The sequence below is a fragment of the Neodiprion fabricii genome, chromosome 2, assembly GCF_021155785.1.
Source record: "Neodiprion fabricii isolate iyNeoFabr1 chromosome 2, iyNeoFabr1.1, whole genome shotgun sequence".
Classification (NCBI taxonomy): domain Eukaryota; kingdom Metazoa; phylum Arthropoda; class Insecta; order Hymenoptera; family Diprionidae; genus Neodiprion; species Neodiprion fabricii.
Genome location: NC_060240.1, coordinates 18,985,557 through 19,012,213, shown reverse-complemented (window position 1 = coordinate 19,012,213; position 26,657 = coordinate 18,985,557). Strand labels below are relative to the sequence as shown.

The following is a 26,657-nucleotide window of genomic DNA, read 5'->3' as shown; positions in this document are numbered from 1 at the left end:
CTTCCAGTGTCGAATTCAGTTTTGCTGATATTATCAGTCAGCTTGTAAGAGTTTCGTTTTGTGGAGGTCGACTCACAAGGAAGGTATCCCAGGTTGATCTCACCTCCAGGAAGTTGGCACCGCACTTTTAAGTGACACAAATTTTGAAGGTTGTTCCAGGTTGTTCTAGATTTTTTCTACATTGTTCGAAAACAGCATAGAGCTGAGAATAAAACTTTCAGAGAAAATCTGAAAAAACCGATTTTTGAGTTGGCACCGCACTTTTAAGGTATCGCGATTCTGGCGGTTGTTCAAGGTTTGTTCTATACTGTTCCAAAATATCGCGTTAAAAAAAAATTAATTCTCACAAATTTCACAAAAAATAGTAGTTGATCTAGCACCACATTTTCGAGCTATCGCTATTGTAATGGTTCTTCTGAGTTGTTCCAAGTTTTTTTTACGTGGTTCCAAAATATTGCTTTCGAAAAAACATTATTTCTCAGAAATTTGGAGGAAATTGATAACTTCATTCAATTTTGTATGAGGAAAAATGTTTATTACATTCGCATTCGCGACGCCAATATATTATTGTGAGAATGTAGGTTGTGCTGAGTCATGTTAGCATCCTAGTACAACGTGCTGCCAATCAAAAGAACTTATGCTCTCGAATTTAAATATTGAACTGACATTTTTAAGGATTTCGTACGCGAAAAAATGTTCACCACCTTCTCATACGAGACTGCAATGTTTATATCGTTGAGTCCATAATTATCTCAATTAAAGTTTCAATTCAACGAAATATTCTTTTTCGTTAACATTCCATTGTACTAGAATGCTGGCGCAACCTTACACAACATTCATTTTTTAGGTTAAACATTGCAGCCGCGAGTGCAACGGTAATACACATTTTTCCTTGTACCAAAACCATGGTTAACTGTATTAAATCTTTTAATTTGAAGAAATAGTTTATTAATTTGCGTTAAATTTTACTAGGATGCTATCACAACTCAGCACAACCCTTATTTTTGCGATACAAAATTGCAGTCTCGGATGCAAAGATGATGAACATTTTTTTCTTCACAAAATCTATGATGTAAATTCAATATTTTAATTTAAAGGAATAATTTTTTTTATCGGTCGTACCTTGTAATAGGATAAAAGCACAACTCAGCACAACCTTCATTTTTGTGATAAAAAAATTGAAGTCGCAAATGAGAAGACAATGAATATTTTTTTCCTTACGAAATGCATGATAAAGTCAATTCAGTATTCAAATTTGAAAGAATAATTGTTTTTTATTGCTAGTGCATTGTACTAAGATGCTAACATGACTCAGCACAACCTTCATTTTCACAATAATTTTTGCAATAATACATTGGCGTCGCGAATGCGAATGTAATAAACATTTTTCCACGTACAAAATTGAATGAAATTATCAATTTCCTCAAAATTTCTGAAAAATAATGTTTTTTCGAAAGCAATATTTTGGAACCATGTGAAACCAACTTAGAACAACTCAGAAGAATCGTTACAATAGCGATAGCTCGAAAATGTGGTGCTAGCTCAACAATTATTTTTTGCGAAATTTCTGAGAAATAATTTTTTTTCGAACGCGATATTTTGGAACAACATAGAACAAGCCTAGAACAACCCAGAACAACCGCCGGAATCGAGATAACTTAAAAGTGCGGTGCCAGCTCTAAAATTATTTTTAGCGAAATTTGTAAGAAATAATTTTTTTTCGAACGCGATATTTCGGAACAATATAGAACAAATCTAGAACAACCCAGAACAACCGCTGGAATTGCGATACCTTAAAAGTGCGGTGCCAACTCAAAAATCGGTTTTTTCGGATTTTCTCTAAAAATTTTATTCTCAGCCCTATGCTGTTTTGGAACAATGTAGAACAAACCCAGAGAAACCTGGAACAACCTTCAAAATTTGTGTAACTTAAAAGTGCGGTACCAACTTCCTGGAGGTGTCGATCTCTCCGATTTGATTTTTTTTGTAATATGTATTAGTAGACTAAAAACTAATCAACACGTATTTTTTTACATTTCCCATTAAATGCTTTAACCCTAATAGGTCACTGGGAGTGAATTACACCCCAAATATTTTTCACACTCCTCGTAGAGTCTCTTAGACGTGCAAATGGGCGTCGTGGCGCCATTCTTCACAAAGATCTTTTATGGACATTTTTGGCACTTTCTTTAACTTTTCAGGTGTTTAACAATATTTAAACAATTAACTTTCGTTATAAAAAACTTAGAGAGCTTGTCCCGCGATCCTTAAACATTACCTAGATAATTCTTTCAGATTTTTAGAACTCACGTTTGAAGCAAAATATCTTTGAGATGAATTTCACCCCGTATGATTGTTATGCGATTTTACTAAGGTGTGACCTACTATGTTTGAAGGGGGTGATACCACCCTCCAAAGCAAGGCATGTCAACGGCCGATTTGGCGGTTTTTTTACATCTATAAAATTACATTTTACATTTCCCATTATGAGAAAACTTTTCCAGTTGGATTAGTTAAAAAATATCATGTTATTGTGGGTGAAATTGTGAAATCGCCCCTTAACATGCCTTACTCTGGAGAATGGTTTCACTCCCTTGAAGTGCATATTGATAAATAAAAAAAAAAAATTGTAACCTATTACAAAAAAAAATAAAATCGGAGAGATCGACCTGGAACACCTTCCTTGTAAGATACGTCACATATCGCTCAGATTTGTTGTCGCTGAGGGCATGTCTATTGGAGTGCCTTTCAAGATGGTTAATAACATCGAACTTAGGGCTGCTAGGTATACTGCAAATTTACGTTGTTTCCCTGCGATTCGATTGTCTCTAGTGGCAATTGGACCTCATAAGGAAACCTTATCTACTGGGTTCAGTTTTGAGGGTTTTAATAAGGCCGTTCAGAATCTCTGACAGCTTGGATAGGGGCTTGTCCTTCTGTCCGCTATTATGTGAGGATTATTGAATGGTAATATTTTCCACGGGTAGTCTACCGAGATTATCTTGTAATGGACCTTCTACGACTATAGTTTCCGTGACCTTATCATGCGGTTCTTTTTCTTCTGATGGGTCATGCTATGGAGTCTCTTCACGATCATCATATAGTCGCTGCGAAGATCAATCGGATCCAAGGTTTCTCTTCAAAGAGTCTCCCTCCGAAAAGCTTGATCTGCTAGATCTTGATCGAGGGTCATTATCTGCAACCAAGTAGTGTACCCAGCTTTGAATATATGCCTTTGTCTACGAGTACTTCACTGCATTCATCAAATGGGTCGAGGATTTTGCCCTTACGGCCAAATGATTACAGTGGCCACTAGTGACTTGCACTACACTGGTTTGCGTGCAGCGTTAGAAGACTCTTTTCTCCCGAAAGCTTTTCCACGTTCTATATTTACTTGAGTGAGTACAGAAAATCGTTTCTTGTATACTCAGGTCGTTTATTTACTGCTGACTACACAAGGGCGCTTTATTACGAACGTGTTCAATCTGCTTTTTTGACGCTTGGCCATGATGCGATTACTACGAAAAGTGTGAGGTTACACATACGTTTTTGGGAACAGTTAGCTCAAAAAATTCTTGCTAGATCTCATCCAGGATTGTTTTATTTCAAAGTACATACATTGAGGTATAGTTACAAATTTTTCGATGAATACATATATCAACTGGGAACGCAGCTGTCGTGGCCGCCGTAAAACATGTCTTTTGCTGGCACGATTTGCGGTGCTCAGGATTGCATAAAGCCGCTTGATCTGAAACACAATTTCACAAAGATTCTCAGAATGTGATCTGTGAAGCACTTTGCATCGTAGGATTTTTTCAGAATTTTTTTGTTTTTTTGACAAGCTTACACCTGATCGGATTTTAAATTCACTTTTCAACCCGAATTCCCGACGTTTCTGGCTTCATGGAATAAAAAAAAAAACAAAAAAAAAAAAAATCGAGTAAGAAGAAATTCTACGTTGCAAAGTGTAAAACCTAACCAACAATATTGTGTTACATTCGGCGTACCGCCACACATCGTCCCCATTTATTGCATCTATTTGCTAACTCTCACATTTCTTATAGTACCACAGTAGTTTTTTTCATGTCCTCTTATCTTCATCTAGCATCACGCTACTTGTTATCGCCCTAACTCAGCTAATTCCATTTTTCTCGGCTCTGGATTTTCGCACCCTTCCTGCACTTAAACGCTTTATCTCAAACGCACTCGTATTCCTACTTTCATTTACTGCGCTTCAAACGTCTCGCTAGTCAAACTCCTGATCGTTTATCCATTTTCAATTGTAAACAATAAACCATTCAATATACTAAAGGGGTCTAGAAAACCGGTAATTAAACATTTTTTTTTTTAATTTTAATTAACCTCAAAGTATAACCAACCATTTGAGCCATGGCTCCTATTGAAATTCGCAAAATTGTCAAAGTTAGAGGTATTTTTCGCTTAGAAGGTTGAGCCGCTGCGAGCAGTATATTACGCCGTTTGACTAGTGGTCTCGACCCGCATGACTTGGAACATGCACCTGTCCTATTGTTTATTTTTGTATGCATTTATTCTTTACTCTGGGTTACTTGATGTGATTAACCTTGAAACTAAAGTCATTGATTTATATTTTAAGAGCATCGGTTTGTATTCGGTAAGCAACATGCAACCACATATCACTACTTGTAAACTATAATTTCGCATACAAAACGGAAAAAAAGAACTATCCAAGCTTGTGTGCGTAAAAAGGGGACAAAGTCTCGAAGGAGTAGATGGAAAAGTATAAGAAGAAGAAATCGCGGGCTGAATCGATTGATAATGGAATAGGAAAAGGCGACTACTAGTCGTACAGCAAAGAAACTGAAAGCTGGCCACAACATCAATGTACCGGTTAGGGCTAATTTTGGGTACCAGATTAAAAACTTCATCACTGTTTTTTTGTCAATGAGTAACGTTGTGAAGGGTAATAGATACAACGGTGATACAATCTTCATTGAATGATTACATTGGACGCGGTTTCAAATTAGTGATTTCTTGTAACTCTGTAACTGTATACTGAGTCGTCTCATTGTTGACAAGGCGTATTATATAAACAGAAGAACTGTATTCGCATTCTGATTATCGGGTATTAGTCGAAAAGGATTAGGAAAATTTTGTGGCGTCATGGATTTAGTAAACGCCGTGTATCACTTGTTTTACAGTAAGAAAAAGAAAAGAAAAGAGTATATAATATCGTGTGTCTAATGGTTTAAGGGCGTACGCACTATTATACGACCTTTTACTACGCGTAAGGGTGAGAATTTTCTCCCCTTTGTATCCACGCGAAAAACATAAGGATACATTCAAAAATGCTTCGATTAAGAAATGGATCAATCAACGGTGAAATATCGTACTGTTAGTTATGCCCTTTTATAACGATCTTAACCCTAGGATCATAGACTTCTGTGCGAAACAAATCATCTACACAGACGTTTCACGCACCTCAGAACTTCAAATTAATGCCGCTAACGGACTGTTGGTCGTAACAGGGTTTTGTTTTTTTTCCTTTCGAAAGCTAAAGGACTGAAATATAGAATAGTATATGCGAGAAAAACCTCATTTGAATTTTTAATCGTGAAAAATTCGATTGAATAAAGTAAGAAAAATATTTTTAGCAGGCTGTAAGAATTATCTGGGGTTAGGAGTACCCATTTCCAGGGTCCTAAGGTTAATTATAAGTGATCACGTTCACTAATGATGCAAGGTTGCATGTGCTCACATAGGGGGAAGTCGGCTAAGTTGTACTGTCAGGTCGTACCACTTCAATATCTCGAAAACCGTGGCAAATAACTGCCATCTCGTGACTCAAACTTGCGACGGCGAACGCCGATCCGAAAGAAGAGCGCGTGGTACAACGTCTCGTGAAGGTACGTTCAATTGTTTATTTCACTGGTACTTGATATAGTTTTCGGGAGTCAGCTGTAAGGCCACTACGCTGATAAGAAACCAAATAAAACATTGTATCATTTACAGTATGCAAGTGAGTTCTCTTCGGTTATTTTGACGCGTTCACATTCAGGTTATGATCGCTATATGTGAAATAAGGAAAGTTTAAAGAAAACACTGCGTCGTCGGGCAACTTCTAGCATTTTTAGTCGGGTAAATCGTACCGAGGCATACTTGGGAGTGTGCCCTGATATGATTTACCCGACTCAATATTACCTTGCTAAAGCTTTGTAAAACGATTCATTCGTTGGAAAGGTGTGCTCTATTGAACATTTTGATTTTTTCCTTTGCAGTGAACTTTTCAAAATGTCTGGAAAAAGAAAGTATCAAATCGAAGACACGATTGAGTATTGCACTTGTAAAGACTAGTATCATAAATCCTGTGCTGGATGTAAGCTGGATCAAATAAATATTCATCCTTTACCTACAAATAGAGACTGACGCAACAAAAAGTTTCATCAAAAAGTAACTAGAGAAAAGTTCAAATTCGAAATAAGCTAGCTATATTTACAGATGAAGTGATTTTAAATACTTCATATGAACAATATCAATTGAAATTATCCTACATATGCTACGTTAAGTAAAGAAAAGTTCAAATTAGAAATAAGTCAACTACTTAACATGAACAAGACCTATTGAGTGAAACTATTTTACGTGTGCTACTTACTGTCAATATTATTACAAATACAAATTTATTTTAGATATAAGTTTAATTTATCGTTACGTAACTACGTTAAAAACATTCAAAAAGTGCAATATCGAGCATTGTTAACCTAATCTTAGATACACGATATGAATAATAATAAAATGTTATGAAGCTTTAATATGTTATGTGAAAAACTACGACATCGTAGATTTAACTTGAAATGGATTATGATTCATATTTTCTTGAATTTTAGGGTAGTAAGATTTACCTTACCGATGGTACGACTTTCCCTACCAGCTAGCTAAGTTGTACGGTTTGCAGAGATTCAAAAAAAAAAAACTTTTTAGTCTCCTTTACTTTACTTTTAATTTGAAACTACTGTAATTCTTCTAGTTATTCCTAAAGAAATGTAGAGTATGACAAATATTGGTTCGGCATCATTTGAGAGATGTGAAAAATTTTTAAAATCGGAAAGACCACAGTAGTACGCCTTGGCAAACTAGGCGGGAACAACAAATAGGGGAACTATGACCTTATATCGTTACGTCTGAAATGATTTTTTGTGAAAACTAAATTTTCAAACATTCTTGCCGAAATCGACAGAAGTTTACGTTTCAGAGCTTTTCTAGCGTTTGCAAAAAAAATATTAGCCGATACGACTTTATCCAGTTACGTTTGATATGATTTTTTGAGAAAATATGCAATATAGAAAATTTTACACGAAGTCAATAAATTTTCATGTTTCAAAGGTTTTTTCGGGATTTTCAATGAAAAAAATTTATTAAACACGAAATAGGCGGATGTGACCTTTTCCCATTTATAAATGACTAATTTTAGTGTAGATATGTGTTTTGAGTGCTTTTTTAGCAAATGCCAGGAAGGGAAAAAATTATACGCCCTTTTACCACTAAATTCGCCAACTTGCCACATGCGTCCTTGTAGTTATTATTGAAAATGGGAAAAGGTCTAATTTTCACCATATCTACTGACGGAACTTGCCGCCAACGAGGTTACTCCTCGCCTTATGGCACATCAACGATTATTGGATAATACTTAGGTAAAGTGATAGATTTAATAATTGAATCCTTTTACTGTAAAGCTCGTGAGTATTAAAGTGAGGACCTTGGTACAGTTGAATACGAGTCGTCGGAAGAAGATCACAAAGAAAAATGTTCCACCAATCATGAAGGGATCGCTGGAAATATGAAACTCGATTGTATGGTGGAAATATTTTTGACGTCGATACAGAAGTATAATGTCCGTTACGCGAATTACATCAAAGGTAAAGATTCAAGGACTTATAAAGGAATTATAGATACGAATCCATAAAAAGAACAAGCGATAAAAAAATGGAATGTTGGTGAAGTGCAAACAAGAATGGGCACACGACTTCGTAACGTCAAAAAGGCGAATAAAGATCTTGGCGTAGAAAAAAGCTAATCAACTAGCTAACGGTATATTATGTTCTAGATATTGAAACGTTTTCTCATTCCAAAGATGAATTGGAGAAAGCCGTTTAGGCAACATTCAACCACAAGAGCTCAGCCGATGGAAACCAACAACGTGAAAATTGTCTTCGGAAAGAAGACTCGTGGTGGACTTGGCAAACATCAAGAACAATCGGCGGTTTGGATGAATATATTCACAAGAATGCATCTCAATTCGTTCGAGATACTATTCCACTTATTCGTGAGGACCTTATAGTTCATGAATTGTTCAATAGTTCATGAAAGCGGTGTGAAGACGGCTTCGGGCAAAATAGTAACGAAAGCGACAACTCCGTCATTGGGTCAATACCTTCAAAAACAAGTTTCAGCAGTGAGGATGTCATCGAAATTGCTAGTCATATTCCTGCCAGCACTTCCAGCGATGGCTGTAAGAGCATCCAGTTGATGATGAACACCATGAATCTACAAATCGGAGATCGCTGCTACAGTTTATGCATGAAAATCAACCAGGAGTGTTGCGTTGCAGCAGGCGTCACAGTTTAAAAAAGAAGCCCTGATGATGCTCAGTCAGCTGCCGGAGGGGTCATGTATGGGCCAAGAATCGCTGATGAAAGATAAAACACAACACCGCACAGTCACTCGAATAATCGCGCATATTTACTTCCTTCAGCAATTATTTCAAAACTATCTTTTTCAACCTAGTTGCAAGTAGATCTCGAAAACTTTTAATCCGATTGACTTTAAATTTCGATACAATATCTACAATGTAACGTACGACTTTTGTGTAGACCCGATTAGTTTTTTTTAAATTTATGTCAGAATTAATGTCTAATTCATCCGCAGGATATGGAAAAAATACCCTTATTTGTTTTACTTCAAACCGTATCTTTGAAAACGTTTGTATCCTTCACAATATGCCCCTTTCTGTACTGTAGTGTGTGTTGTGTGTAGGCGCATATCGTTCTACTATTTTTGTGTTCTTTCCCACAAATGTCACCATGTGTGTCGTAGTCGTCATATTTCAACACCTTATGTTTTTTTCCTTGAATTTTTGTTAAAAAATGAGATTTTCTCGTCTTTGGCACACCATACTTCGACTGATAGAAGAAAAGAAAATCAGCACCTACATTTGAACGAACCTATTCACGAATCAGCTAATTTTTTTTAGATGCAACATGACATTACGACAAAGAAATTCAATCATCCCTAACGAATATGACAATCGTGTGAAAAATTTGGAGGAAATCGGTGAACCGTTTTCCGAATATTTTGAGTAGCGTTCTTGAAAAGCATATTTTGAAATAATCGCCTTTACAGTTTGGCAACGAAATAACGCGAGGCAATTCGGTCACTCGTCCGTTTCTCAATGAAGCGCCCGTAACTTTCACAATTTTGCGAACACTTGGATAAAATTTATACACGATATTCTTCATACTCCAAAAAAGTCACAACAGTTACATAATATGTAATATTATGCATTCGAAAACTTTGTTTTTCACTTTACCGTTAACCTGCAATTCCAGGACCATACATTAGACCTTCAACAGCGGTGGCACCATCCTCAGCAGCGCGATCCGTGACTGCCTTCGCTGAATCTTCTCTTCATGGGTTGCGTTGTGAGTATTTAATTTTGACGTTTAATGCATCCATAACTTGTAGATATGATTTTTTCCCAGAGTTGAAAGACCATGTCTCGATGTTTGCGGTTATGTTTGTAATATTTGAATCGCTGTGGGTAGTTTTGAGTGCTACCTGCCAAATCACGTCATTAAAACTCTCATTTGAATCTTGTGTGTATCTTTCAACGTAGCGTTGTAATGAATTTTCAAATCCTAGTTCTCTGAAAAATGGTTGTATAGTTTTGGCAACATGCGGATGAAGAGCGGGTTTATGCTGGTAGCTGTTGCCAAGTACACTATGAATCGCTTTCTGGAAGAAAATGATTGTGATATGGCTTTTGGCCGATTGATTTCATGTGAGAAGAGGTGACCATAATCGCTTTCTTCATCTTTCCTACAGAATCACCATACGTCTTTTCGCGAGACCATAATAATTCTCGAGTTTGTCAATAAGGTTGATTCACCTGTTTCTCCAAGTCCTTTCGTATTTCTCTTACAATTTATAAGTCTCATGACCATTCTACTCTGGACGTGATCACACGTTCATAAGTTCACATACTCTTTCTCGGCGATTTTTGTATCTCCATATGCCCTATCAACTATGCCCTTATAAGTTCGAGACTCTTTAATACCTATATAGTTAGTACATTATACTCCGCATTTTTCTATCGATCGTCCAAATATTTCACATATTGCTTCAACCACCACCTTGCCAGAAGAACCCTCGTAGTTTATAGCACATTTATCTTTGTAATGTTTGCTCAGTCCTTATACTCAGCAGTATTTTACCAAATTTCGATAGACTTGAAAACATTTCCACTTGATATTTATATCAAGTACCTAGCCAATTTAATGTCTAATGACACTACATACAAGGGATTCTCCGTCAACTCGGCCACTTTTTTTTCGACCACCTCAGATCTGCCCCATAATTGGTTACATCAAAGTACTACTGAAACGTACTCTATGTGAATTTTTTCAGGTTTTTTAATTCATTATTTGAGAAATTGCCGTTTTTTTTTCAAATGAATATATCTCGGAAACTTAAAGTAACTGAAAAAAAATGACTCTACATAAAAGTTGTAGTTTGTTGTAAACATTCGAAAGAAATTTTTGAACAAATTTTTACGTTCCGGTAACGCTGATTTTTTACCAAAAAAGGAAAAGATTATTTTTTTTTTATTCAAAAAGGACCCCCTTTTTTTGCTGAAACAATTACAGAGTCTTTCAATATGTGTGACAATATCGCCAAACAATCGCCAGAGTAGCACGGATCCAGGTTCTAGGGTAAAAAAAAATGGAGCCACACAAATTCGGTCGAGGTTCCGGTATAAAAAAATTAATTTATGTGGCTTCATTTTTTTCCCCCTAGAACCTCAATCCGTGCCACTTTCGCGATTTTTTGGCGATATTGTCATACATATTGGAAGACTCTGTGATTTTTTCAGCAAAAAAAAGGGTCCTTTTGAATGAAAAAAATGATATCTTCCTTTTTTGGTGAAAAATCAGCGTTACCGGAACGTAAAAATTTTTTCGAAAATTCCTCTCGAAAGCTAACAAAAAACTACAACTTTTATGAAGAGTCATTTTTTTTCAGTTACTTCAAGTTACCGAGATATATTCATTCGAACAAATGTCACGTGCGGAGTGGTCTCGCACGCGATGACTTAACCCTCTAGGTAACCGTAGAGGTTTATATTTAATTTTTCCGTGGGTAAGTTGGCGATCGCCCTCTACAGGACGATCCTTGTGAAATGGATTAGAGGATTTCAATACATTTAGTATGTTGCAGTGCTTTCCCCACAGATATGTCGCGTATGCGGCTGACAATACAGGCGAATCTGTGGAAAAGAGTTTCCTTGTGTCACCGTACGTAATATTTTCCAATCCGTTTGAATGGGCTGTCCATGGAATGGTTCGCACTATGCTCTGTGACGCTATCATTGCAGCTGTTATCTTGGAGGCAGTTTCCAATTTTGTCGTCCGACCTTCATAGTTCATTTTATCCTCCGACGTGTACACAGCGATTCCACCTAAGCAGTGGTACGTATTGTAGCCATCCAAAGTTCCAACGTTGTGATCAGTATGATCAAAGGCATGCTGCACACAAACATCATCTTCGACGACGAATTTCGGTGGATCCATAATGACTGACGCCTCGTACTGTTGTAGTTGATAATATGACACGCAGAAGCCTAATTTATGTAGGACATCGATTATCAACTTTGATCCGCATTTTTAATGAATGTAAATTCCGATTGCCAGGAAAAACCGGGACGTCGGACGAGAATTACTATACAATGGGCTATTGCACTTTGTTGTACGTAATATCGCTCTTCATTGTCATCTACATTTTCCAGTGAATTCGGTGCCAGAATTTGATCAATATGTGTACGAAGAAGTGGAGGAATATCTCGTTGCACTGAATGGAGAAATTTACCAGCTGGTGTATAAGAATCGTTCTCATAATAGTGATTCTTAATATCTTTTCGTACGACCTCAGCTGCAACGTTTACAATTGCCTCTTGCTGTTTTTTATTAAGGGAATCTGGATTACGATACCAGTCACCACATAGCTTGGTCATACTGAAGCATTTGTATAAAATCAAAATTTCGCGGCCTCGCTGCTGCAAAACGTGGATGTCTTCTCCAAAAAGTTCCATCAAATTCCGATACAAAAGTCTTCTTGACACACATGTGCTGCCCGTAAGATGAAGTAATTCAGCTGCTGTGAATTTTCCTTTTCGTGAATCATTTATGTGCTTGGCAATGAGTGGAAATGCCGAATCTATTTCTGCCGCTCTTGAAAGAGTAGCTGACTTATCGGATCGGATTTTCACAAATTTTTGCATGCATGTCAGGTGGTATCGCGCACTCACTTCAAGTAAAGATTCGACATCTCTCAATCTATGTATCACATCGGTGGCTGTTTGATCGTTTCGCTGTGTAGCAATGTCGAGGAGCTTTTCCTTCATATGGTCGACCCGCACTAAGTAGCCATGCTTATGACGCCAATCCCAAGGCCGACCGCATAGGAAGCAGTTGAGGCGGAAATCGAATTCATTATGCGTAGGCGCAGATTCAGAAACTGTCGACGATGTTCCCGGTGTTTCAGCAGAAGATGTTGATGGAAAACGTTATTTTGCGGCTTTTGCAACCAAATACCGTTTGCGGCACCGGCTATGTACGACAAGCGCATCACTATCGCTCCAAACTTTCAATTTCGAATCACCAAGTTCTTTGCGTTTTGCAATGAATGATCGGAGCCCCTTTTTTCGTACATTATCGGTATACGATGTATCAGCCTCCAGTACTTCATCGCATATAGTGCATACCGTGTTCGGATCCATGAATTACTTTTTTCCGATGGTCACCTTACAGAAATTCGTCTAAATAAATATGAATTTAATATTCTTATACGTCCTTTATAATACAAACATCATAGTATTATAATGAAATAAAATAGCAATAACATACTGTACTCACACTTATTGCATAACTTGTTTCTTTCGGAAATCTATTGCTCAGTATTTTAATCTTTCTGCGTGACGCACCTACCAAATTAATCTTAGAAAGAAAGTTTTTTTTTAATCATGTAAGGTTTCGTATTGCTATCTTAAATGTTAGTGTCAATGTAGACATTTCCCAATACAACAAAGAGAAGGAAATAAAAAGTTACAGAAGGACGGCGGCGCATACGCAAAGGTACACGTGTGCCTCTAATCATGTTAAGAGATATATAAAGTGAATATATAATACAGTTATAGTTCGGGAGCCAGCGACAGTTTAGATTTAGTCATTCCAAAAAACGTTTTTGAAAGTGAAGGGTTTTAGTAAATATTCATATACTCACTTTGTACATTAAAAGTGTATGAATAAAAAACACTTTACTATGGAAATCGTCTGTGATACGAAAACTGCATAGACGCGCTGTATTTGGTGATGAAAAAAAATATGGATATCTGAAACCACAAAAGACGAAATTTGATAAAGTAATAATCAACTTAATAAGTTAACGAAAAAAATATTTAGCTTTGTATTTACTGGGGGGAAAGTGTCCACCTGATGCAGTAAACGATGCAACGCGCTCGCGCGCTTGACGATGCGCTGCATCTTTGACTGCATCATCTGGACACTTTTCCCCGACAAAAATAAAATTGCATGTTTTTTTCGTTCAACTTATTAAGTTAACTATTACTTGACTCAATTTCAGCTTTTGTGGTATCAGTTTACTCAGCGCATATTTTTCACTTGTTTACCTGCAAAGCATAATCACCCACTGAACAGTCACCTGAATACGTTTTTCTGTTTGTTTGCAACATAATAAACATGTCAACATTTTCAGCCCTTGGTCATCAAGAACTGTCGCTGGCTCCCGCACTAACACGACGACAGCTAACCCAACGTAACTTAAGAAAATTTAGAAAAGAATCGATATTGATAAGATAATAAATTATAGAAGGACTTACGTCAGATACATGAAGGAATTGGAAAATATATCGTTGTAATATTCAACTAAACTTGTAATATTTCAGTAAACTTTTAATATTTCTAAGTAAACTTGTAATATTTCACTTTATGCACTCAAAGCGACGTACGTTTGCTCTTTGCTCTGTGGACGCCCGCACTAAAATGAATGCGGCGTCTATTCAACGGTTTTGGTTTTTTAAAATTTTTTTATAGTATACCAAATACTATATATATATATATATATATATATATATATATATATATATATATTAAAACGTTTCGAGTTTATTTATGCGCCGAATATTGCGAGAATTTCATACGTAATATGAAAAGCAACGCGGTGGTTTTGCACAAACTCGAATATGGTATTAGTTTTAAGAATTTCCTGTCTCGTAAGTAGAACGGCAGGATTCGGTCTCTGGACTCGGAAGGAAGGTGGAAAATAGTTACTTGTTAATTCTTTGATGAGCTCCTGGAAAAGGTTGCTAGAGTTTGACCATTTCAAATTGGTTTTCGAGATAGCCTCAGAAGTTGTTTCATCACTCTAATATGCAATGGCACGAGTGGAATAAACCCATCATCACAAGCCGTATGAACGGTTGAGGGTCAAACTTGTTCTGTGCTTGTGAAGCAAGACACGGAATAATCGCAATGAGCGATTTACTCGTGAGGCGAGAAATTTGTTTTCCAATTTGAAATCTTTGAATAATGATTAAATGTGATATCTCCAAGAAGTATGACAGGAAAGAATGTCGTGAATTTACTTTTCCTATAATGTGAAGAAATATTGTTGAAAGGTAAGAAGGAATTGGTTTCTCTTATTTGGTTTGATAATGATTCGTTTCGCAAACGGCAAGACAGAATATTATTTACGTAATAGCGTGGTGGTCAGAAGGACGGTGTTTGACAATAGAAAATCGTCGTTGACGAGTTATTATTCGGTATTGATAATGATCTGTTCTGCGGACGGCAAGACAGAATATTATTTATGTGATAGCGTGTTGGTCAGAAGGACGGTGTTTGATGATAGAAGATCGTCGTTGACGAGTTATTATTCGGTATTGACAATGATTTGTTTTGCAGACGGCAAGACAGAATATTGTTTATGTTATAGCGAGGTGGTCAGAAGGACGGGAATTCTACGCAATTATACCGTCGCCCATATCAAGTCATCCTGTCGCAATACAGGAGACTCTTTATAGGTTCAGGGGCCCTACCTATGGGTCAGAGGATTCTGCGACGATCACCGTATCTGAGTTTTTACTTCAGTCGCAATGCTCAGCTTAGTTCAGATACGGCTCCCTAGTACCTGAGGACTTTTATTAAAAAGAAACGAAATTCGTGAAATACGTTGAATACCCTCCTTCGATTGAGAGTGGTGTTCGAGGGTTCTTGCAGTGACGAGTACACGTCTCGTGATCGTGAGTTGTGTTGACTGCTGGTTCCTCGTTGAGATGTCGTGCTCCGCTAAGCGAATGTGCGGATGTGTCCCGAGTCGGACGAATAACTGATCTACTCTTGTGTATGATATACGATAGATGATAGATAGATGTCGAGCCACATTTGTGCTCGATGTTTATACCTACTTGTCGTCTAGTTTCGCAGATTTTGGGAATGGTGATTGGCCATGTCCCTTGAAGAGGGAGCACGGTAAATCGCGTGATTTGGTTGGTTTATTGGTACGTAGTGGGATTACCGAGTGTGTAGTAGCGAGATTTGGGCTTGTCACCGCCAAGCACAATATTTGGGGGCACGGGTTGACCCTCCGGTGCCGGTTCGCTGGTGAGGCGTCTCGTCACAATATATATATATATATGTATTATATGTAATTAAATTTAATAAATTTTAAAGAAATGAGATTGAGAATAGAGGGCAGTAGAATATTTATTTAAAAATCCGATTCCAGATTTTAAACGTCACGCTTCTTTTAACCCCCAAACTCAACCGTTTAATCAATCTATCGATCGTTGTCACGTCAACCAAGTCTTCGTTCGTCCACTGTCTTCTCATAGATTGAACTATACGAACAACGTTACACTACCCCCCACCACTTTAAGTTGCCGCCCCGGCATCTATCTAAAGAAAAACCGGGATGTAATTGTCATGGTCCATCCAAGTTTCAAACCCGACCTCGTTACACTGTCCTGGCATTCGCCCAAGTCCCGAGGGAAAACCATGACTAAAAAACCTGGGAAAGACAGTGTATACATTTCAAAAGCTGGTTAAAGTATAACGAATTCCTACTCTAAAATGTACAGTCTATGTCTCAAGTCAATACTTAAATATTTCATACAATACAAAAACATGAAAATTCTTCAGTGTTCTCTTCTTTTTCTCTTTTCAAAGTGATGTAGCATCGCTCTTCATCCAAGAATCGTCTTTGTCGGTTTAATAAATAAAAATGAAGATAATCCTTCATTGGCAGGGATCAGGAAAGGAAGGGGGTCTTTCAAGGCACACAGATAACCTGAAAACTAAACAAAATTATTAAAAAAAAAAAAAAAAACAACAAAAAAAATTTCCATTTTATTTTTGGTTCAACGCAAATAACCATATCAAAACGAGAATCAGCCAACCCGAAGTAATCTGACATCAATGCCCTCAAGAAAAGATATTTTTTTCTTTCATTTTTTTTTTTTGGCTCTTTTCCGGGACTTAGAATATTCCTTCAATTAGAATTAATTATAATAAAATAAGTTTTTTACTTTTTTTTTTTTTTTTTGATTAAAGGAATAGACTACCCTCATTTCCAAGACAGCCACCTTCAAGCAATTACCAAACTCTTATCAAGCCTGATAAGCTAAATGGCATCCACACCCAGATTCTCCGGAAATCCTTTCAGAACGCTTATTCTACACCTCCCCAGTGTATTCCGAATTAGCGTTCAAGATTCATCTAGCCGAGCAATCTTCCATCACTTTCCGGCATCAATGCTCACTGAACTGGCACCATAATATTTCTTTCTTTTCAAATTAAAAAATTTAAAATTATTCCTCACATCGAGCCAACCGATCGAAATGAACGATCTTAAATTTCCCTTGTGAACCTTTCGGAATACGAAAGACGACATTGTTTATTTTTGTTCTCACAAAGAATTGCCCTTCCCAGTTCCGTTGTAATTTCGGGCATTTCCCTTTAATTTTACGGGGACAATGAAGCCAAACTTTTTGTCCAGAAGAAAAGGAAATCATGTATGATTTCAAATCAAATCTTGCTTTGGCTTTGTCACTTTTCAAATTTAAATTATTTCGAACCTTCTCATGTACCGAATTCATTTGATTTTCAAGCTGAACGATGAACTCAGGAATATTGTGAGTCTCGTCGGTCGATGGAGAATTTCCAAGAAAAAGATTTAGAGGAAGTTTGAGTTCTCTTTCCAACATCATCATCGCTGGAGAGAATTCAGTTTTTTGGTGTTTAGATGAACGATATGCCAAAAGGAAAACAGGGATCCATAGATCCCAATCCTTTTGGTTATCCGAAACAAATTTCGACAAATATTGAAGGATAGTTCTGTTCAAACGATCAACTAAACTATTCGATTGCGGATGTAAAGGAGTTGTTCTGGTCTTTTTGATACCTAAGAGTTTTAATGTTTCTTGAAAACTTCAGATTTGAAATTTCCACCCTGGTCCGAATTTATTTCCAGAGGAACACCAAAACGAGAAATAACGTGACTGATGAGAGCTTCTGCGACCGTAGTGGCTTGAAAGTTGGGTAGAGAAATCGCTTCAGGCTATTTGGTAAAATAAACCACGGCGACGAGAAGATATTTGTTTCCATTGGTTGATTTAGGAAGAGGTCCAAGGATATCTATAGCAATTCGTTCGAAAGGGCAACCAACATTGAAAGTTCGGAACTCACCTTTGGTTTTAGTTGAAGGTCCTTTTTTGGCGAAACAAATTGTACATTTCCTGCACCAATCTTCTACGTCTGGTTCGCAAGAAGCCCAATAAAACTGTAGGCGAATCTTCGCTGAAGTTTTATTCATACCAAAATGTCCACCCTAAGGAGAATTATGAGCCTCATGAAGAATTCTTGAAATTGACTTCTTAGGGACCAATAATTGCCAGACCATTGTAGAAAAATTCGGTGACTCCCAACGTCTGAACAATAGTTCATTCTTCAACTCGAGAGAGCCCCAATGGAAAATGTTAGAACATATACATTGTAACGTGGCATTTTTACTGCGCGTTCCACACGGCTCCTCGAACTCTAGACGGACCATAAACTTAGGGAGCCCGCGGAGCAGACCGCGGCTCATTTCGGAAAAGAGCGCCAGGACAACAGTCACGCATCTGAGACTCTAAGAGGGGACCATCGTCGGTCTAGCGAATAAGACTTTTCAGGATTTTTGTTTATTTTTTTTTTGGGTGGCGAGTAAATGCGGCCTCAGACAGGGGATCGGCAGCAAATTCGAACGACGTTACTGGATGGCAATCGCGGCGGATCGCGACGAACGGAGGGCCTCACACGAGGCTACGGAGAGAGCGTCAACGGAGAGCTCTGCCGTGAGGGAATCCAAGGCGGACGAGATTCCCGTTGGTGGCCGGCGAGCCGTAGCCCCCCCTCCGTCGCCCAACTGACGACAGGTATCCTCGCGAAGTCGTCACCACGCCACTGCCAAGCTACGGGGTACCAGAGACTGGCAGGCCAATCAACACCCCGCGACAGCGGAATTCAACGATAGCGAACGCTAGACTGTAAGAATTTCGTAACGAGAACCCCAATTAGATCGGGGGAATTTTGACTACGGATAGCGCCTATGTTCGGGGCATGTTAGAATTGCGTCTCCGATTTGCAGGACTCGTCATTTGAGTCCTGGCGACGTCGCGTAGTGGGTGGTCGTGGATCGAGCTTAGTGAGAAAAAAAAAAAGAAAAAAATTGCGTGCCATGGCTGCAACGGGAGTCGAGGAATTCCTCGGGTGGCTACGAAGTGGTAAGCGCTTGTAATTCTTTGCGGGCATATTTCGAGCGCAAGTTAGATTGGCACACTGATACACGGTCGGCCCACTTAATCTTGGAGTTAGAGTAGCGCTCGAAATCTGTTTGCCGATCTCCTTGATGATGACCGTAGCCTGAGTTTTCGCGATAACGCGTAGAGTCAAGTGGATCCCTGTAAAGTCTCGCGTAGAGTCACGGTTTCGAGTGGGGAACAATTTCGGTTCGAAATTGAGTGCGGCCAAATTCCGCTGCACGGGGTCTCGTCGAGTCTGCGTACGTAAAAAGGGTCCCCTCTCGGGGGGGTCGCGTGTTACTGTGCATAGATGCTCGGTTCAGCGGGAAGGGTTGCGAACTTTGTGGAAATAGTGACTACGACTGGAGCTCGGATGCGTCATAATACGCTACAGACCCGCACGATCAGAAAAGCTTCCTAGAGTTATTAATTCGGTCGCGATTAGCGTGTCGAGTCACTTCTTTTTGGTTTGGTTTACGAATTCTTGTGCATCAGTAAGGTGGCGACTAGCGCCCGTAGAAATAAGACATCACCGAGATTTAATCACGATTGCGATTAGCGCGTCGATTATGATCTAGATCATGTTTTTGTTTAGCGGTTTATAATTAAGTGACGATTAGCGTCGTAGTCGAGGACGATCGCGGGCAGCGCATCGAGTCCAAATCTTGTTTTTGGTTTTTGCGAGTTAGGGTATTATTAAGACGGCGACTAGCGCACGTAGGCCGTAGAGGTCTCCTAGATTTATTCACCTTTTTTTTTATTATTTGGTTTGTTTCTCCCTTCCTTATTTCTTTTGGATTAAATTTAAGCATTTGTATTTGGAATCGCGAAGGACGACTTTCGCAGTAGTATTATTATTTTTACTTTTATTTTTTTTTGTATTATCGCTGACGAGAAATATATTATTGGAATTTTATAGTGATTTGGCCAAACCACGCGTTGACTTACTTGTGTTGCATATCTCTCTACCCAAAAATTACCCCTCCCCTCTCTGCGGTACTGCGCTATCGAGTATATGGTCGCGGTATTTCGCATTACCGATTTCGAGGCGTGTTAATGACGCCAGGCGCCCAACAAATTTCGCGATATTGTTTTAGGTCCAGGGTACATCGTGGACGACGATTTATTGTGCACGAGGTAAGTTCTCGGTCATTTTCTCCGAGTGACCGAAGAGCGGGAAAAATCCACGTCACAATATATATATATATATATATGTATGTATTAGCGCGACGGAAATGCATGCCAGCCCGAGTCCGGTTGCGTGCGCACCCCGTACCATCTTTCAGATGTGTCTTCCGCCCACGCTTTTGTACCTTAAGCACGTTGTATGCGAAATCCGAGCAAAAAGTTTGTGACGTCGTCTTTTATAAGAAATAGTGAATGCAATATTTTTTTATTGAAAATTGAATTGAGACGCCGTTAGAATTGCGAAATATTCACGATAAGAATAGTAAAAAATAAATTTTTGGTCCGAAGAGCGAAAAAAATAGTCGAAATCGTTCATGTTTTTGGCATCAAGAACGATATATATCGCCGCGTCTGTACCCACTACAGCTGTAGAGCCCTGTCACGGATAGGGAACGCGGGGGACAATACTAACGCACGACACGAAAATTCGGTCGTGGCAGCGTCGCATGAACCTAACCTATAGGCCACCCGAGCTTGAAACGAGTGACGAGTGATTTACCAATAGTGTTGAATTTTCGAAAGTTGTTGTCGGACGAATAAAAACAAATGAAAAATGGAAAGAACCCGCTATAAAGGCCGATTTGTGCGAAAAAAAAGCTGGATCGGAATTTGAAAGCCAGTTCGGAACAGCTGACTGCTCGGGATTATTCTCCTCATGCAATCTTCACGAACTTTCCCTACTTTTGGAATTAATTACGAGATAACGACGTGGTGGAAAAATATTAAAAAATTCTAATGGATCCAAAATTTATTGAATAAGATGATACTAGTTTTTCAAGCATTTCTATTGACCCGTTTTCCAATTACATATGCAAACATGAATTTTGTCAGGTATTTTGCAGATTTTCCCATAAGCCCTGTGTTAATTTTCGGATTTTCAAATTCGATTTATTCTCAAACGACGTGGTCAATCGTATTGAAATTTGGCAAGAAATTTGGAAATATTACAATTAAAACTCGAGCAAAATTTCAACAAAATCTGTCGAAAAGGGTGTTTTGCATACAACGTCCTTAAGGACATTAAAATAAAGTAATCCAAAGGAATCGTGAAATCCCCGTGTTTGTTTAAACAACATCCTTGTGAAACCGTGTGTCGGTAAGCGAACGGACCCGGCGCGGGCAATTTTACATACAGTCTTATGCAAAACGAGCACAGCCTTATGCACAGCGCAAATACCCGCGCCGTCGCTCCGCGCAGCCAACTCGGCCGGCCAGCCTCTCTCCATGGTCCGCGCCGGCCGCGAGAGAACACTATCAGCCAGTCAATCCACCGGCACCACAACACCCCCGGCTCCAGCCGCACTTCACCTCAACAATGAAAGACAATCGCAAACGAACCAAAAAAAACAGTCCTTTTCAGGATTCTCTTTCTCTTCTCCTTCTTCCTATACCCCTTTCTCTCTTCCCGGCCCCTTTCCCAAACCTCTCTTTCTCTCTTTCTCTCTCTCTTTTCATTTTCTCCCCTTTCGTCCCTCTCCACCGTCACCATCCCCCCCTTCTCACCACCCCCTCTCCGGGCACACGCGCCCGAAGTCCGTGCGAGCAAATCAGGAAATCCCCCCACCCCCTATCCTGTCCTAGATACCACCCACGCCAGCCATCTAAGTTATTCGCAACTGTCACAAGCTTATAACAAAATATTCCTATCAAACCAGCCATGAAACGGGCAATAAATGCCACAATTAGACACTGCGTGTCAACCGGCAGGTATCTTCAGCACGAGCAATGCCCCACTGGACCAAATTCACGGTGCTTCTGCAACAGAAGTGTGGGAGAAGAGCCGGAAAATCATGAAAAAATGTGTCTAAAGCTCAACCCGAGAGTAGTGCACAAGCTGAAGCCTATACGAACGCCTGATGACCAATGATCTACTAGCCTGGTGTGCCCGAGGTGCGACACAGAATGCTAACGAAAGCTTGCACTCCCTGATCTGGCGGAAATTCCCGAAAGAGATATTCATCTTCAAAAAGAGAATAGAATTAGCAAAAGGAACCGCAGCTGCTGAATTGAACATGGGAACGCTCCATGTTCAAAAGGCAGAGACGTCAGTGAGGTCTGAGAAGGTGGCTGATGATGCAAAAATGATAAGCCAGAAACGAGATGCTAGACAAAAGCGTAAAGCTGAATGGAATGGAATGACGAAGTCCAAGAAAGCCAGACGAACAGTGAATATTAAAAAAACCGCTGAGGAGAAGACTGAAACAGAAGCAGAAGGGATAACGTATGACGGTTTCTTCACAGGACTAATTTGCAATCAATCAGCTGCAAAGTTAAATTCAAGTGCGTTATTGTATAGTAGACTGGAGTTGAGGCTAGATAAATATTAGTTGATCGTTTTCATTTGCTCAATATATTCTTGACATATTTGTCTAGCCTTAAAAATCATTCTACAATAAAATAATTGGATTTTACGCTGCCTTCACGTCTCGGATCGAGTTTATTGAGAATTGAATGATTCTGGAGGAAGAAGCGAAGTAAGAAGAGAGTTGACCTCAAGACAGACACGCAAAAGCCGATTTGATAGAAACTGGCACCCAGGAATGGAATTGAAGATCAATAAAAACAGCAATAGGCACTGACGAGCTACACATGATTTATCAATATTATTATTAACGTTCTCAGATGAATCTTGAACTAAATTCAAATATATGCAATTAAAAAAAAATTTAACAAATTGTTACATCAGGCGTACAGCCACACGCCTCCCCCATCTCTTTACTCTCCCACATACCTTATAGTAACTTTACGGTTTCTTTCCAGACCTCCTATTTCCATTCTGGCTCACGCCACTTGCTTTTGACCCAAGTCTGCCAATTCTGTTCCACACTGTTCGGATATCTTCACCTTTCGTCTACTCTTGCTTTTTACGTCGGATTCATTCTTATTCTAATGTTCGACACGATCAATTCAATTCCAACACCCAACAACCTCACGTATAACCTTTCTTACTGACACTGGGAACAACACACGTCGTTTGGACTATTCCACAAATTCTCCAACCAAATATATAGCTGACATCCCGAACATACCGACGGTTATTCAACCCTCATCCCAACTCCCGGTTGTGCTAGAACGTAAAAGCGAAGTCGAACCAGTTTATTCCTTACCGCTCGTAGATAATTGATGTCCATGGAATTAACAAAACCATGATTTTTTTTCCTTTTAACCCAATTTTGTATGGTCTAAATCAACCTTCAAGTCAACCAAGTCAAAGTGTTTTATCTCTACAGTAAATAACTCATTCTGTTCACACGTCATATTTACTTCTGAGAAGGTCATGAAACTGAGTTCATTTAATCGCATTTACCTCAGAACTATATTTTCAGGTATTCCAAAAATTCTTTGCGCATTAGGTTTCATCCAATCATTTTACCCTTTGGCAGATATATTCTTAGACATTCTTATCTTGAAATTGGTACAGTGAATTTCAGCTACGGTGAATATCCTCACGGAAAAAAAACCCCAACTTGGGCGTAAATTCGTACCCCTAACTTTTTTCTTATGGGAAATTAGTATTATCTATGAGTTGGGAATACGAATTTACATCCAAGTTGGGGTATTGTCCGTGAGGGTATAACTCCTTTCCCAGCGTACAATACACGAACATTTGTAGCAAAAAAACATGTTTTTGAACAATTGAGGTAATAGTTTCAATGCCTTAGAAAATACTAATCAAAAATTTCCTGCAACAATTCTTAGTCTATGGCATTGAATGTTTCCAAAAGCACTTTCAACCATCTACGATGAAACCTAATGCGCAAGGAACGTTTGGAAGAAATCTTAGAAGAAAAATGCATAACTTTGGAGCTACTTCACTTATTAAATTGAATTTTGGATCAGATTCTAGTTTTAGGCTTGCAAATAAATGGTCAAAATTTCAATGCAATTGATCCAAAAAAACTGGACTGTTTTTCCACCGAAATCTCTCTCTAATACGGTAATTTCTATCTGAAAGGAGGTTTTATGCAACATAATATAACATAGTTGAGAAAACTGACAAAGATAAACTTAAAATTATCTTAAACTGATGTGAAGAACAATGACGGCGCCTTGATCGATTTTTCGAATAATATCAAGTATGACTGAATCTTTCGTATGAGGTTCAATGAAATCTCTGACTAACTATTAGATGTTGTGGAATCTAGTTTGTGGAAAATATTGTAAAGATCTTGCCTGTATACATGTTGACGGCAAGGATGCTTTGGAATCGGACAAACAATATAACACAGCCAATAAGATCCGTTTGTTTGAACTGGGGCAGCCTTATTACTCGGTTAGTTGAGCATAAAGGGAATTGCAAATTATTGCCCTTGCAATTGCTTACTTAACATATTGCACTCCGACCGCCACATAAATTACAATACTACGAAAATACTGTACAGGTTATCTACCTATATGGGATCACTAATTATAGATATGGGTAATATTGTGAGCCGTGATAAATCTTGTATTGACGTAGAGACTTTTAACAATTATCATATGAGTATTATAACAAATCATTAATATTGAGTTAAAATCTGTTCTCAATCTATCATCTTTTTGATCTTTGAAATAGTAACGGACACATATTACTGTCTGCTTGATCTTCCCTAATTGTAACAATCCTACCATTCAACCTGAGAAACGTTACAAATAACATATCCTCAAGTTTTGGTGTGAGTCTTATTTATCGCATTCTATTGACTCAAAATGTATAGTAAAAATTGAACTCTGAAATATTCACTTCATTTCAGGTCAACAACATGGCCATACCCTCAGGTCAGCGCGCAGTTTTTTATATCGCTCAATTTTCACTATCAACCTTACGGTGTACCTGAATTTTTCAATCACTTATATATAATTTCGATGTAACTTTTTTGGTTGTTCCAGCTGCCTTTCAGTAAAAATTGCAAACTTTTACCATCAATGTGTGAATGAGTTTCCGTTGTACAGCGAATTCCATCCTACTCTGATCGGCTCATATCACAGGGTTTTATTTTTATTTTTATTTCCCTATCATGTTCTATAATTCAATTCAGAGATGAAAGAGCCCAACATTAGCCCTGACCTGGACCAATACGTTAAAAAAATTAAACACCCAACTTTTTTTTCAAGTAACTACATAGACATATATCACAATGGTCAAGAAAATTTAGGTTCAAGAATGGAAGTGTATTAATTGATATACATCAATGATAAACATTGATATTCTATGTGAATGTTCAATGTGTAGAATTGAGAATCTTTGCATTACCTGTGCTAAATAAAACAGACACCAGGCAATGATAGTATTGTAGTAAAGTGCGACGTTGAACGAAACCACCGCACTGCTTACACCGATACCAGCCAAGTATGGAGATACCTAAAACACCCAGTTATCACTTAAAATTGTTGAAAAAATCAAAAAGTAAATTGTAACGTCATTCAAATTTGCAACTGTATACGACTAAGGAAATAGGCAATACAAAGAACTGTAGCATAAATCATATATTTGAAGTATCTTGTATGATTATTCACGAAATAGTGTGGCTTTCTTGTGCAATTAAATTTGATTTGTTTACACATCCCCTAGCGATGAGATCAAAGAATCCATAATAGGCACTTATTGAATTTTGTTTTTCTAGCACATATTCACCTGAAATTTCATCAGCTTAGAAATTGTATCGCAAATTTTGTTTATGATCTATAAATTAACAAAATCGGGAGGCGGAAATATGACCCGAAAAAATACCACCAGAAAAAATATCCGCTGGATCAAATAACTCCCGGAAAAAATATACCACTGGGAGTTCGGTCTCCAGATGACACGGGTATAATCGAAAGCACATCACACCATCCTGCACGGAAAACTCGGAAGGTGACTGTCGCAGCCTGAAGGTGAGAATAAGTTCGGCCTGCTTTCTGGGCAACAACTACCGAGTTTTGCGGTTTCACATCGTTCTTCAAATATTAATAACTATATTTTTTTCCGGTAGACATTTTCCAAAGAATATAACTATTCTTTCAAAAAAGAATATAGAATAAATGAATTTCGTCGGAGATGGTCAGTGATTGAATATTTATTTATTACTATGTTTCTGCTGGACACAGCCGGCCATCTTCAGGCTACAGAATTATAAAAAAGGAAAAAGAAAAATAGTAGTGTATAACTTCTCTCTGAACCTGGGCTTGTTTATCAGAAACCGAAATAAGGTGGTCCTATTCTTAATATTACATTATATGTTGTATCACAGGGTTGTAAACAACTGTAAGAAAAATTATAAAATTAATAGCTAAGCTCGTTGATTAATTGAATGTGGATCGAGATCGAGCAAATGTGTTTGTAAATTTGAAGTTGCAGAGAATGATTACGGTAGGCGAAGTATTAAGATACCAACATAAATTC

At 38.3% G+C, this 26,657-nt stretch overlaps 1 protein-coding gene across 1 annotated transcript in view; it reads right to left on the bottom strand.

The window, feature by feature from the left end:
- Positions 1-26,657, bottom strand: part of LOC124175102 (sodium-dependent neutral amino acid transporter B(0)AT3) — a 554,844-nt gene that overhangs the window by 400,228 nt on the left and 127,959 nt on the right. The window contains exon 7 of the mRNA XM_046555003.1: positions 25,527-25,634. Coding sequence (XP_046410959.1) covers positions 25,527-25,634 — 108 coding nt within the window. The remainder of the gene's footprint in view (positions 1-25,526; positions 25,635-26,657) is intronic.